The sequence below is a fragment of the Leptinotarsa decemlineata genome, unplaced genomic scaffold (assembly GCF_025532065.1).
Source record: "Leptinotarsa decemlineata unplaced genomic scaffold, Ldec_3_MD MMD2_P_RNA_scaffold_9, whole genome shotgun sequence".
Lineage (NCBI taxonomy): Eukaryota > Metazoa > Arthropoda > Insecta > Coleoptera > Chrysomelidae > Leptinotarsa > Leptinotarsa decemlineata.
This window is the reverse complement of record NW_027412536.1, coordinates 11,709,123-11,723,746: the sequence shown is the minus strand read 5'-3', so window position 1 is coordinate 11,723,746 and position 14,624 is coordinate 11,709,123. Positions and strand designations below refer to the sequence as shown.

At 30.7% G+C, this 14,624-nt stretch overlaps 1 protein-coding gene across 1 annotated transcript in view; it reads right to left on the bottom strand.

Moving 5' to 3' along the window:
• Positions 1–3,653: 3,653 nt before the first annotated feature.
• The window catches only part of LOC111507976 (lysosomal dipeptide transporter MFSD1), a 36,187-nt gene continuing 25,216 nt past the window's right edge, over positions 3,654–14,624 (bottom strand). The window contains exons 9-10 of the mRNA XM_074170612.1: positions 9,535–9,636; positions 3,654–6,016 (exon numbers count right to left, since the gene is read on the bottom strand). Of these exons, the coding sequence (XP_074026713.1) occupies positions 5,986–6,016; positions 9,535–9,636 (133 nt within the window). The 3' untranslated portion in view covers positions 3,654–5,985. The remainder of the gene's footprint in view (positions 6,017–9,534; positions 9,637–14,624) is intronic.

Sequence of the window (14,624 nt, the reverse complement as noted above, 5' to 3'; positions counted from 1 at the left end):
ATGTCCACGAGTTGAACGTGGGCGGTTTGCTGTTGCTGCTGGATGCAAATAAGATGATCTTGTCCAGCTCTTACAGCAGTTGGTTTTTGATGAGACTTTTCCCGTTCTGCGGCAACCTTACCGTACGGGTTAGTCTCATCTATGATTGCAACCTTGAAGTGTCTCACAGCGGCCTCCGCGAAGGTTTTGAAAGGTGCATCGACATTACTGTCGTTGCGCGGCTTCTTCGAACTTCTTAGGGTGGAGGTGCTCAAGTGAGAACGTTTTCCTGCAAGGGCAACTGGTACTTGCCTTTATTCAAGGAGGAGCTCTTGGCGCGCGCCGCAGGAAGTGCCCTTGCTGTTGGAGGTGGAGGGGGGGAGAATGCTCTTATAGCACAGATTAAGTAATCTGTGCTATAAGAGTTGACAATGAAAACTTATAGATATGAAATAATGGAGTTTGATTGAAATATTCCGATAAGGCCTTGGTAGGCAGAATTTTATGAAAAATCAGAAGAGTAAACTTCCTTTCGAAAGAGGTGGATTCAACTCTTCTGATTGATGACAATAATAAAACTCACAAAGAGATATAAAATATGGTTGAAATACTTGTAATGCACTGTTTGGAAACTTTGGTGCATTAATGAATACTATTGGTTGAAATATTCCGATACCAAAATCCAACTGCTCGAGATGACGAACTAGTTATTTTTTATGCACTTTTATGCGTATTATGCAAAATATTTTGAAAAATCACAAGAGTTATCAATCCACCCCATATGAGGATGTATCTATTTGTATGTATGATGGCATCAATATCAAGTAAAATCCATGTGAGTTTTTCCATACAAGCGGGTTATTCGAATTATGAAGGTCCTATTTAGGAGGACATTTTTTGGTCAGCAAAGTATTGTTTTCCGCATATCACACTTTTTTATTGCTAAATTTAAATTTCATTGGAATTATTCTCTTCCTTTGACACAAATTGAATAGAAAAGAGAAACCATGGTTCAATTCAAAACTGAATGAGTTGCATCAAATGCTTTGTGATATGACTAAAGTTGTAAAATCTAAAAAAAAATTATTTTTCAGTCTGTATATTTTTTACTATACCTACTATAATTCCAATATAGTAGGCACAAAATTTTCAGAAATTACCGACGTATTTTCCTTAATCAGTCTTTTGCAGGGGCGTATGGAAATTATACCAAACAGTTGAGGAAAAATGATGATAAAATATATAAATTCACAACGTTGACAGCAATGTCAAGGGCAATATTTTCGTTTCAATGCAATAATGTTTCTAAGAATTCAGTGCCTACTATTATAGAATCGTACTATAGTTGATAATCTTTTATTAAGAAAGAATTATGTAATCTAAGTTAGGATACAATAACGCCTGGGAAAGCTGAAAATTATCAAGGAGATGAAAAATTCCTCAATGAGATATTCTCCAGAACTTGTAAATGATAATATTATCACTGATAAAAAAATGTTATTTTTAATTGCTTCATCAACTTTTTAATGAAAATACCGATTAGGTATTGAACTTGATATTGAATTGGCATTATATTCAGGTATCTCATTATTTTCATATACACCATTAGAAATTCAGTCTATTGTAGGAGAAACAAAGAAGCTAGCACCAGGAAGTGATAAATAGTTCATAAAGTTTGTTATCCTCTTGCACATATCAATTTGTCAATTACAGCAGGAAAGTATCCTGAGTATTTAAAAGTTTCTATATCGGATAATTAAAGATCTAGAAACGGAGTAGAGAATAACACAATTTGCTAAATCAGTTGACTACACCTATAACACACACACAATGAGTTTTTCGAGAATAAACAATTAATGTCAAATTGTTAGCTTGGTTTCAAAAATTAAAGGTTAACAGAATCTGCAATATCTGAATTTTGTTAACATATTCATGAATCCCCTAATCAAAGAAAGATTCCAATAGCTCCTTATTTCGATCTAAATCAGGTTTTTGATACAGTTAATAATGAATTATTTATAGACAAACACGCTATCATGGTAGAATTAGACGTGTAGTAAATGACTGGGTAGCATCTTAGATATCCATAGTTCTGATTTGACACTCTGAATTATATCCTATAAACATAACAGGAATGCCGATTTTAGGTCCTTCATTTTGATGAATGACATACCCTTGTTACCCCTCAGTACAATGATAGTACATGTAGATAACACAAATCAACTGAATATGTGTTGCAATTTCAATAAACATAGTTTATCAATAAACACATGGAAAACCCAATACATGCAATTTTTACCAAAAAATATGAGTTATGATTACACAGTCCGCTGATTCTACAACACAGGTTTACCAAACAAGGTTCTGAAAGCAAATTCCTTGGTTTAATCATAGATCAGAAGTTAACGTTGGAAGCACATAGTGGAAATATTGTTACAAAACTGAGTATCATGTACTTTGTTATCAGGCAACTCAGAAATAATGTATCAGTGAATGTTTTCAAATTTGTCTATTATGGACTTTACAGTCGACTTTAACCTATGGTTTGATCTGGGGAAATTCTAGACATGCAAATAAACTATAGGATGTATGACTGAATACCTTTTCATTAAATTATTCCTTTTTACTCTTCTTTGTTTGTATATATTTTTAGTAACATTGAAGAGATGAAGTGCAATATATGATTTACACTTGCCATTTTATGCCTTAGAGTGGCACGTAATTCTCATTTTTACCAAGGCATTATCTGTTACAACCATGCTACATATATTCTTGGTGACATCAGCAGTTTTATTTCATTTAAAATTCGATTATTTGACTACCTAATGTCAAATGCCTTTTATTTTTTTGGTGAATTTTTAGAAAAATACCAATTTTTGAAGAATATTCTGATCGACACCACACAAGACTTCGCAAATAAATTATGATTTTTTAAATTTGGAGGGACTTGAGTGGAACAAATCAAATTTTAAGAATAAAAATAAAGTTAATTATTATTTAAAGCAAAATTTAAAGATTTTGAAAGTAGACAATTGAAAATTATTTTTAGAGTAGTTGCTCAAAAACGTAGGTAGATTACAACCTTCATCGAAATCAAACTAAATATCCATTTTCTTCAAGCCCACTCTGCAATGCATTTCCCCAAGTTTTTTAGTTAATGTTTTGCTTCTTTTCAATCCTCTATGGAAACCTGTTTACGACTAAAATTAGTCACATAGCAAGCTGGACACCGGTATTGCATTCCTCATGTCCAGTTTCATTATTGATGTCTATAGGAAGTCAAGAAACTTCAAAGTATTTTAGAATATGTTACTATTGCTACTTATAATTATGCTGCAAAGAGTGCCAGTAAATCAGAGTTGCTATAATGTCCTTCATTTGGTATTTTGGAGAGACAAATATGCTCTGCTTTAGTTCAAAAGAAGGACCGCTGAGAAATCAACATATCTCTTACCTTGTGGAGGAAACTCGTAGATAATTTTGAATGGAACCTGGAAACTTAGAAGTTGGATTCTCTTCTTTGTATTACCTATAAATTTGAAAACAACAGAGACAGCAACTTTTTATTTCAAAGGACCCAAAGTTGAACTTTTTTGAAAACTGAATAAAGTGACCAGGGGTGCACTCAGGATTTCCTTTGAGAGAGAGCTGAACTTGAAATGATAAATCATTCGCCGATGTTCAAAGATTATATTTACAGCAATATGCTTATATAAGACAGAAATGAAATAATATAGAATATATATCACAGTATAAAATTAGACCCATCATATACAAAACAGCATTATAACAGGGGCCATTAAGCGGAGACAGATGCACAAAGGAAAAAAGATTTGTTATTGACTGTTTATTAAATGAAAAAATTACCATTTGCAATCGAAATTGAATATAAAATAAATAAGTGATATTTTCTGTGTTTTCAACCGTCTACAATCTGAAAAATAAATAAATCTATATATTAACAAAGAATCTGCTGAAGTGTAATGAAGGACAAACTAAAATAATTTACCCCAAAACGTTACAGCATTATATAAACATTTGATGAGTTTAATTAGTAATGTAATGTTTTTAAACATTTTCTCTATAAATGAAATAATTAAAATAACATTTTTATACTTCTTTGAAGGACTAACGTTTCGGATGTTTCTCAAACTTTGAAAAATTTTTGGAGAAAAACACCCAAATTGGAAACATGTAAGCTTTATTTGACAAACGTGAGTAAAAATAAAATAAATAAATACCTACTGAATAGACTTTTCAAAGGTTCATAATACACAGTACCTTTTGGGGATGAACTTTTCAGTTTGCCCTTTATTACAGTTAGGCAGATCCTCTGATGACTTTTTCAATTATGGAACGTTAAACACAAAAGAACAAACAGGAACATTGACTCCTCCATAAACAAAATTTGAAGGAAAATTATATTTTGAAAGCATTACTTTTGCATTGCGAAATCATAAAACAAAACACGGTTAAATCTCAGTTAAAAAACACGCGGAGACGAGGTTCCCTTACAACTCTGAATAAAATTACTTCCAATGCACCGAATAATTATAATAAATATTAAATACTATATAAAGACAACTAACATGTTTATCAGTGTTGTAATTTTAATAAACATCTTCAAAACTATTTCACTCAAAAAAATAAATTGATCTTTTTAACGTTATAATTCAGTTAAGTAAATTATCGAAAATGAAGAGTATCTTTTTCACAGTTTAGAAGTTTTCCTGTAACTAATATCTTATTGATTTTTTTCAGAAATAAGATATAATATACCAGTTTACTTACCTATAAAAAAGTATTCTATTATGGAAATGTAGAAAAAAAAAAGGTTCTTTCCGAAAAAATTCATCTCTCTTAAAAATATTCCCCTTTCAATTTAATTACATGTAAAGAATGATTTTAATTTTTATTACATCTTTACCTGCAGTGGGTTGATTCAAATGGATTCATGAACAAAATCTAGCAGGAGAAGACCCACCAGGAACTAAGTGGTGAATGGTGCAGTTGAAAACTCCGAAGCTTCATCATATCAAATTAAGAAATAAATATTACAATAACACGTAACCTATGACTTGGCTAGACAATGAAAAATCTATGCATAGAATTTTGCCTATCAACATTGAAGACCGGGTATTATGCAGAGCGACTTTTGCCATCCTAGTCAGATGAAAGGTTTGAGTTAGAAATTGAGGTCATTTTAAAAGCCTATTAGAGTAATGTTTCGAATAGCTGGGAAAAACTTTTTCCATTGGATATAAAAATGAAGGGGAACAAAAAAAACTGGTAATATGAATAAACAGTAAAATGTGTAGATCATCCAATGAGACTTCCTTCTACTAATGTTGAAATGATGAAAAATATTGAGTAAAGCAACAAGATAGATAATGTCCTAAATTCGCTAGGTTTCTAAAACCCAAACATTAAAAAAACAATTCAATGCAGAAAATCATAGTTTCATAAAAACATAAATTGAATAGAAACATTTCATTGTTATTATAAGAGACCAAGTTCTTGTGTAACACTCATGATTTATAAAATATTTTGAATTTAACATATTTTTCAATATCGGTCAAAGTGTATCATTTACAAGTAGTTGAGTAGTTTTTAAATATACAATTTTGACCAAAAATTGTTTTGAAGGTGAACAAAAAAAGATTCGAATTATATACTAACACAAAAGTAGATAATTCTCATTTCAATTCATTTAACAAACCTTGCATACGAGAAACAACATTCACATACATTCTTTCAGTAATTTCAGGGATGATAGTTATAGATATTTCATATTTTTTAGAGCATACTTAAATAATTGACAGAAATATGTTTTATTTGAGATAATTTTTGCAAATATAAAATCAGATCAATAGATTATAATATAAAATTATTGTTTGATAATCACAATTCGACATTTGGTAAATTAGAGAACATTCCTTCCCCAAATTGTCATTTATTGGCCATCTTTTCTACTAATGTAGACCTATTAATAATTTAGTCCTCTTTCTAGTCCGTATATGTTATGAGTGGAGGAGAGCTGAAACGAAAAAAAAAATTATACACAAAATTGTATAAAAATTTCTTTCTTAATAATATATTAAAATTAAAAAAAGTTTTTTTTGGGAAAGGTGAGGGTGACAGTGTTCTATGTGAGTACAATTTATTACCATTCATTCAAAGTAGAACTCATGTGAATGATATCTGATTCTAATCCACAACAAATGTTTGAAATACAAACTGAGTAGAGAAAAGTATCTTCTGTATAATTCAGTGTTCATATAGAAGTATTTGTTTCGAAAGAATTATTTTCTTTCGTGTAATTCAATGTTTATATGAAAGTAGCTGTTTCAGGAGGACTTTCTTTCAGTTTGCGTCTGAAAGTTACTTCTTTGCATGATTTACACATTCATGTATAGAGTTTCAAATTGATTACTTCCTTCCTTTCTTTGGAAGATTCTCTCATCCCTTTTTTTTGTATCAGATGAAGTAGTAGAAAGCCAAAAACTTTCTTTCCCAAAAAAATTAATCACTCCTAAAAATATAACCCCTTCAATTCAAATAAGATTCCTCTTGGCTGGAATTAAATCAAATAGGTGAATGAATGTCATTACGATGTCATCGATGACATAAGCAGATCAAGCTTATTCCGTGACATTCAAAATCGTAATTCATGAATGAAGTGTGTGTATTTTCTATAATGTTATCCAATTTGGTACTGAAGAGCCTTAGGGCAAGTCTCTTAAGGCGAAACATCGGTGTATACCAGTGAGGGTGACAGTGTTCTATGTGAGTACAATTTATTACCATTCATTCAAAGTAGAACTCATGTGAATGATATCTGATTCTTATTCCACAACAAATGTTTGAAATACAAACTGAGTAGAGAAAAGTATCTTCTGTATAATTCAGTGTTTATATAGAAGTATTTGTTTCGAAAGAATTATTTTCTTTCGTGTAATTCAATGTTTATATGAAAGTAGCTGTTTCAGGAGGACTTTCTTTCAGTTTGTGTCTGAAAGTTACTTCTTTGCATGATCTACACATTCATGTATGGAGTTTCAAATTGATTACTTCCTTCCTTTCTTTGGAAGATTCTCTCATCCCTTTTTTTTGTATCAGATGGAGTAGTAGAAAGCCAAAAACTTTCTTTCCCAAAAAAAAATTAATCACTCCTAAAAATATAATCCCTTCAATTTAAAAAAAGTTGTTTTGAAGGAAAAAACACATTATTAAACATGAAATGGAATACTCGTATATGATGAAATTGGAATATATTTAATGCAAATCAAGTTTTATAATAACGTTTTATTGTGAGATTTTCACTGAACAGTTAATAAAACCGTAACATGTGTTTCATGTTCAATAATGAACACGTATTGCATTTATGTAAAAATCTCACATCAAAGTGTTACATTAAAAAATAAAATAGTTAAATCGAGTTTCGTCACTTGTTTTCTGAAGTTGTTATTGTCACTATTTTGGCATAGACCATTCGCATGTGCAAATGTTCAGCCAAAATTTTATGTCTTTTGAGATCAAAAATTCTGTGACCTGGGGCGTTAGCATGATGGATAATCCATTTGTCTGAAATTTCTGGTATCACATAAATTCCCTTTTTTCTGAGTCAAAGGCGTCTTTATAAAAAACTTAGTTAACAGTTTGTCTTGGAAAAACATATTTTTTGTGGACCATTAACCTTCTGTCAAAAAACAAAGCAACATTGATTTGATCTTGGATTTGCTCAACCATCTTATGTTGAGGAGAGCTTGTAGTGTGCCACTCCTCACTTTGCCTCTTGATCTCAGGATCTTATTGAAAAAATCATCACCTGTGATCACACGACAGAAGAAATCTTGCTCATTGACGATACTATTAGAAAGATCAAGACACTTGTATGATTATCCTGCTTAGCTGTTTACTCAAAATTCCTAAAATTAAACAAGAGTGTTCACATGTTCGATGTTTTCAAAGTTGAAGGCCTCCCTGAGTAGCATTCATCTTCAACTTGTTCTGTGCCTTCTAAAAATGATTTGTGTCAACGAAAAACCTGAGCTCAGTATAAAGAATGTTTCCCATAGCCCCGTTCTAACTATTCAAACATCACACCTGCCGATTCTCCAATCCAACTCAAAATTTAATGGCACAACATTGCTCCAAATTTCAATGTTCCATTTTGCGTAACGCATAGCCAAAACACTAATAGTAGTCACAAAAATCATGTAGTTACTGGGGGAACTGAAACTTGCATTGAGCGATGAGAAGGTACTGATACTCATGCTCTAAGAGTTCAATAATAAAGCAAATTTTCTTTTCGTGAAAGAAGATTTTCCAATGATTCTCAGTTTCAATATCTGATCGTTTAAGGTCTGAGTCAACAAGAATTCTCCCAGACCACTGGGATGTATGAATAAAATACATCTACCATGAGATTATTAGAAACCAACTCCACAGGTGAACATTCAATGTTTTTTTAATATTTAATAATATCACAAGCACTACAGGAAAATCCTTTAGGCGCTCTAAGAGCGGTGCCTGGGCAATGTTAAGAATACTCTTGAATTTAATTACTAAACATATAACAAGTACTATAATACAAAATGTATGAATTGGCTTAGAATATATTTATGTGTAGAGCTGAGGTTGTAAATCATGCTCATAAAATGAAGTTATCATTACTCATAAATGAAGATTGAAAAGTTACAAAGTTGGGGAAAAGCCGAGTAATAAAATATATATGATTATCATACTAAAAGGCTAATGAACTATGTTAATATAATTCGAATTTCTCAAAATTTGGTGTGACACAAATAAAAAGTTTGTTTTGTTTCTTCATTTCTTTTTTTGAGAACAATACAGAATCTTCATCCATGTAAAAATTTTCTTTTATTAACCAATCAATCTGAATAATTAACCAATCAATCTGAATATTTAGCCACTATTAGGGTCTGTACGACCTAGTGAACTACTAAATCTACCATGAAAGTTGATACCGAAAAAATGAAACAACAGAAGACATCTTAAAACATGCAGACAAAGTCCTCCCTAGAGGAACTGAAAAATAAAGCATTTCGTAAAACTACCACCGTTTTTTCAGTCTGCGTTTTGATCTAACAACAACACGTTTTGGTCACCAAAATTCTCTAGTTATGGGCAAATTTTGAAAATCAACATGAAATCTTTTGATGAATGGCTATAATGTCACTGATGTAATCGGTAGATTGTGATTACAGTTGAATAAAGAAACGAACTGTTAAAACATGAAAGGTGACTTGATAGTGGAAAACTTGAGATTTCAAAATTGAAAAAAAATTAATGAAATTTGCTCATTGCTTTCAATGATACCAATGATTATATGATGCGAAATACATACAATCTATGAAAGAAGGTTGAGTATTAGATTTACACTTATTGTTTGATATCCACAATATTTATAGGAATTATTACCAATATATTACTTATTACTTGTGTGATACCCTGAATATTTATAAGAATGATTACCAATATATGAACATTATAACAATCATACCCATACCAGTTTAATTCTACTTTTATTACCTAGTACTTGTATGGTTGTTGAAATTTGGTTCCACAAATTCATCAGATACTTCTGTTGCATCTGGTGAAATCAGTCTTTCCCTATCTAATTGCTCAGCAGCCCTGAAAAAAATGTAACAATTATATTACATACTCAGAAATTCTAGAATCACTATATAAAAATTCTTGAATATCGATACACTTAACAATCAAGCCATACAAAATTATAATATAAGCTGATCAATGGAAATATGGTTCCGATGTATCCAATGCGATGCATTGAACCTTGTTTTCATGGCTTTCGTGAATATATTTGGAAAATTATTGTGAATAAACAGGAACAGATATTTTCTCGACATATCATTTTTTTCAGTTTCAATAGCAACAAATGCAGTACATGAATGAAATCTAATGCAGATGCTGTATTGAGCTGCCATAATAACTGGGTTACGGACTATGTAATAAAAGAAACAGATTTTCTGTCTTCATACTTCTTCATTAGTACATAAAAGGTAAACAGGGAAAAAATCAAATATCATTAAAAACTCTTTAAACTGTTGAAAGGTAGAACTGGAAACGCTGGCAGAAAATCGATCAAATACAAACATTGTTTTCACACACAAGAACTATACAACTGGAAGAGGTTGTGAGACTGACTGAACTGTGTTTCCCTACGATAATAGTCGTCTGATAGGTTTTTCATTCTTTTTTGTAAGCCTTAAATATTTATACAACTAATGAAGAGGTAGTAAGCCAAAAAAGGATATTTTCCAAACTCTATTCGCTATGCAACAGACTTTTTCATAGAAGAAATATCTTCGGTAGATCAGTTTCCCTCACTAGAACAAAAATTATGCTTCTCGACACGCGTTTTGCTAACCAAGTTGGCATCATAAGGAGATGACTAAAAATAATTTTGGGTAGTCTCTTCGAGAGACAGAATTTTTGCTCTGGTGAGGGAAGACTGTTTTCAATAAATTTAGATTTGTGAAAAGTAAAACAAATAAATTTTCATTCAATACAAAAGGTTACCACCGGACCATAGTTTGAACATATTCTACAAATAATAAAAACCACTTCATCTTCACATTAATTATATTGAATAATGAAACACATTCATTATATCATTATTAAAAACCTCAACCAAACAACTTGTTGAATTCGTGAGTGTATACAACTTATTCAAATTCATAAATAGTATACAGATATAAATACAAATAGACTGTAAATATTACATATATTTGGTGTATTTTGTTTTGAGTACCAGTTTTAAAATCAAGTCCGTACCAATGTAAACTCAGTCCACATCAACACTCTTGTTACATGAAAAGTAGGTTACACTTATCTCAAGAGAGATAAATATTCTGGGTGAATTGAGAAGGTGTAATCAGTGATAAAGTTTATTGAATCATTCAAGAAATAACTTGAATAAACTTGATAGTGGATAACCATCTGTTTTTGCAACACGAAGTTTTAATGAAATATTGCCTTTCTATTATTTCATCTCATCGTGGGACGGGAAGAAATGAAGTTAAATTCCTCTATTAACATAACAAATTTTGTAAGTTTCTGAAAGATATATTAGTTTGAACAGTTAAAAGTAGTCCTGAAATTAAATTATTAAATTTTCAAGATAGCTATTGTTAGAATACAGAAACTATAGTTTTTTATAGATTTTTCTGGGGATTTTCTCCTTCCAGAATCTGAAAAAAAAATTGTAATGGAAAACTTTATATAGGTGCAATAAGGGCAAATTTTTTAAGTTACTCGGATAGGTTTCTCCGCAAATTCAAAGTAAATCTCACAAAGAAAACTTACTATTTAGTAGTAACTAATGATTTTTACTATCAAAATAAGAGGAAACTAAAAACAACCTGTCTTCAAGATTGTGAAAAAATTAAATTTAACTTGCACTTTTATAAATGTGACATATAATGTTTTTCTTTTGTAATTGAAGTTCTGTGTTCTATTTTTGTACTTTTAATATATTAAAAGTTAAATTGAACTTAGTCGAACATTTTTACGCATCTAGAACCAGAAATCGTAAATCCTGACCGATATTTCCAACATTATGATCCATTTTTCGTCTTGTTCCATTGGACTCGATGTTTACCGTCTGATTTCAAAATATGTTCCAATTTTGTTCCTGTTAATTGTCTATTTCTGATGTGATCTCGATGTTCAATCTCAAGCACTTTTGATGGTCTTGAAGTTTCACCAATATAATTATTACCACAAGAACAAGGTGATCTTATAACTGCATTTTTTTGTTTTTCACTTTGTGTTGTTGGGTTTTGTATGTGAGAGTATAGATCTCAGGGTGCTTTTTGGTTTGTAATGAGTTCTAACGTTACATATATTTCTAATTCGTCTTATATATTCTCAGGAAGTTCGGGAATATTAGGTATAACGTTAGTTATGAAAGGTGTCGGTGGTTATTGATTTATTGTTTGTAGTCATTTGGTTTTTAATTGACGGTTTATTTTCTATTGCATTTATTGTTGGATCTACAAACTAATCTGGATAAGCGTTCCCCTTCAGAAAATATCTTATTAATGACACTTCTTTATCTGATTTCCTTCACAAATAAATGACTTTTGTTCGATATTAGAAAAAATAGTATATTCAACCATACACACCATCCTCCGAAGTTGTGCTGTGAGCTCTTCCTATGTACTTGCCTAATAAAAAATCATGTTTTTCTTCTTCTTACAGCAATTTTTTGAAAAATCCAAGACCAAACCAATTCAGGTTATTACAACAAGATTCGTTAGACGTAGGATCTTGAAAGCCACCTCTTCCAAGTAGAATAATAAAGTAGATAGAGGTTTTTTATCGACCTTTTTTGGGTATTTTCACCTTCGACAATTCACATTTCTAAACTCCTTTGACATCTGCCGAAGAAGTTGATAAATAAAAAGTAGCAATCAGCAAAGAAATAACTCTATATATATATATATATATATATATATATATATATATATATATATATTTTGTTCTATTGTACTATTTCTTAGCTATTTTTTTGATAAGCAAAATTATTGAATAAGACATGTTACTGAATAACATTTTCTTTGTGAAAAATACTTAACTTATAATGTTCATATTTTTCAGATTGTGGAAGGTGAAGATACCCAAAAAAGGTCGATAAAAAACTGATTTTCTTCCACAAAAAAGACTTTCGTTCAATAGATAGAAGTTCAATTTTAAATAGATGAAGGGTTTGTTAATTAAATAAAAACATAAGAATTTTATGTTTTATATTTGTTACTACTAAAAACCTACGACTCTTAAACGTAGATAAGTCTAAAATTTTTTGTACTGGTTTTCGGTACTCATGCGCCGATTCATCCTGGACTATGTTGCCTTACCTTGCACTTGGTTATACTGTACTGATAACAGCTAATGAGCCCGAAACATGAGTTGAACCTTGAAACGACGAGCAGCCACAGTTCGTCGCGTATTTCTGATATGTACCGCTTTTGTTGGGATCAAATGTGCCAGGTCACTTGAAAACTTATTATATATATATATATATATATATATATATATATATATATATATATATATATATATATATATGGTAAATGTGAAGTTTTCACGGATAGGACTATGCTGAAATGGTTTTCCGGGTATTTGATATCATCTTTAATTAAAGATAATATCACATACACGGATCAAATACCCGGAAAAACCAGTTCAGCATATATATATATATATATATATATATATATATATATATATATATATATATATATTTATTTATAAAGCGATGGGTAGTCTTGACTGACTAGTTAAGGAGAAATACGGAACATCCCCAACATTATTCCGTATTTCTATATATATATATATATATATATATATATATATATATATATATATATATATATATATATATATATATATATATATGCTGAACTGTTTTCCTTTATTTCCAGTATTTTAATATTAACACTTATTCACAAAAAGGATTTGAAGCTTCAATACCTTCTAATTATTATATGCGAACACTTTCGATAGCAGACTGTGCTATCATTTTCATGGCTCTACTCAACCTGAACGTTTTATCTTCTTGTTTATTCTTTTATATGGTTAGAGCGCCTTAGTGCAGGTATTTGTCCTCTCCTTTCTTCCAGATGTCTCTTTAAATTTGCCTGTACTGGGGTACATCAGGTAATATCCTTTGTATTGGTTTTTCTCTAGGTTCATTGTTTGTAGGAATGTGTATTGTATTGTGTAGTATATTGAATGCTAGGTCTTGTTGTGTATTGATTTGTATTTGTTCCTCGATAAGTGAATTACGACTTTTGAATTTATGGATGTTTAGGTTTTCCCAGATGTCCATAAGGTTTCCTTTATTGACTTGTTTTATGAGTTAGTTGCTTTCTGGTGGGGAAAAGTTATGTTTGTTTTGTATGGCGTGTGTTGCGAGGTTTGATTTATATGTTATTGGGTATGCTTTTTTGTGCACGTCGTACCTTTGGATAGGTTTTTTCTTGGTTTGGACGATGTATAAATTTAAAAAATGAAAATTATAAATTTTTGATTTTGTGTAGTTTTCATCTGTGCGAAATAGGTTTACAGTTACTCCGGGTATTATTGTCAATTAGTTCTTTATTAAGTGTCATACTCTGTTTATGGATGTGGAAAGGCACGTTTTGAAATTTTCATTCAAAATATTTTTTAAATTATTTGCATGGAATATCACTTGAAGTCGTGAATGGAAAGTACTGATTTACAATGCAATTGGGAAACACTAAAATGATCTGATTAATCATGATTTTTTCAAAGTTGAGATTAAGGCCTATGTTTATGCTCTTGAAAATTCTGGAACTTTTACTTTGTGTACTTTTTCCATAGACTAATAAAATACAGTTTACTACATTAATTTTTTTTAGTGCTATCTTGAGTTTTTTATTCGTTCGCGACTCACAGGGGAGTTTGTTGTGTAGTGATAAAAATACCTACTTTATACGCTAGGAAAATATTTAATGTCCATCAGATCGTCAGATCGAACATCATGACCTTAGTATGCAATCCTCGGAATAATTCATCTCTGCATATGATCCTTCTTCTGTGAGTTTACCGTTTTACTGGATTTTCACCCTTCT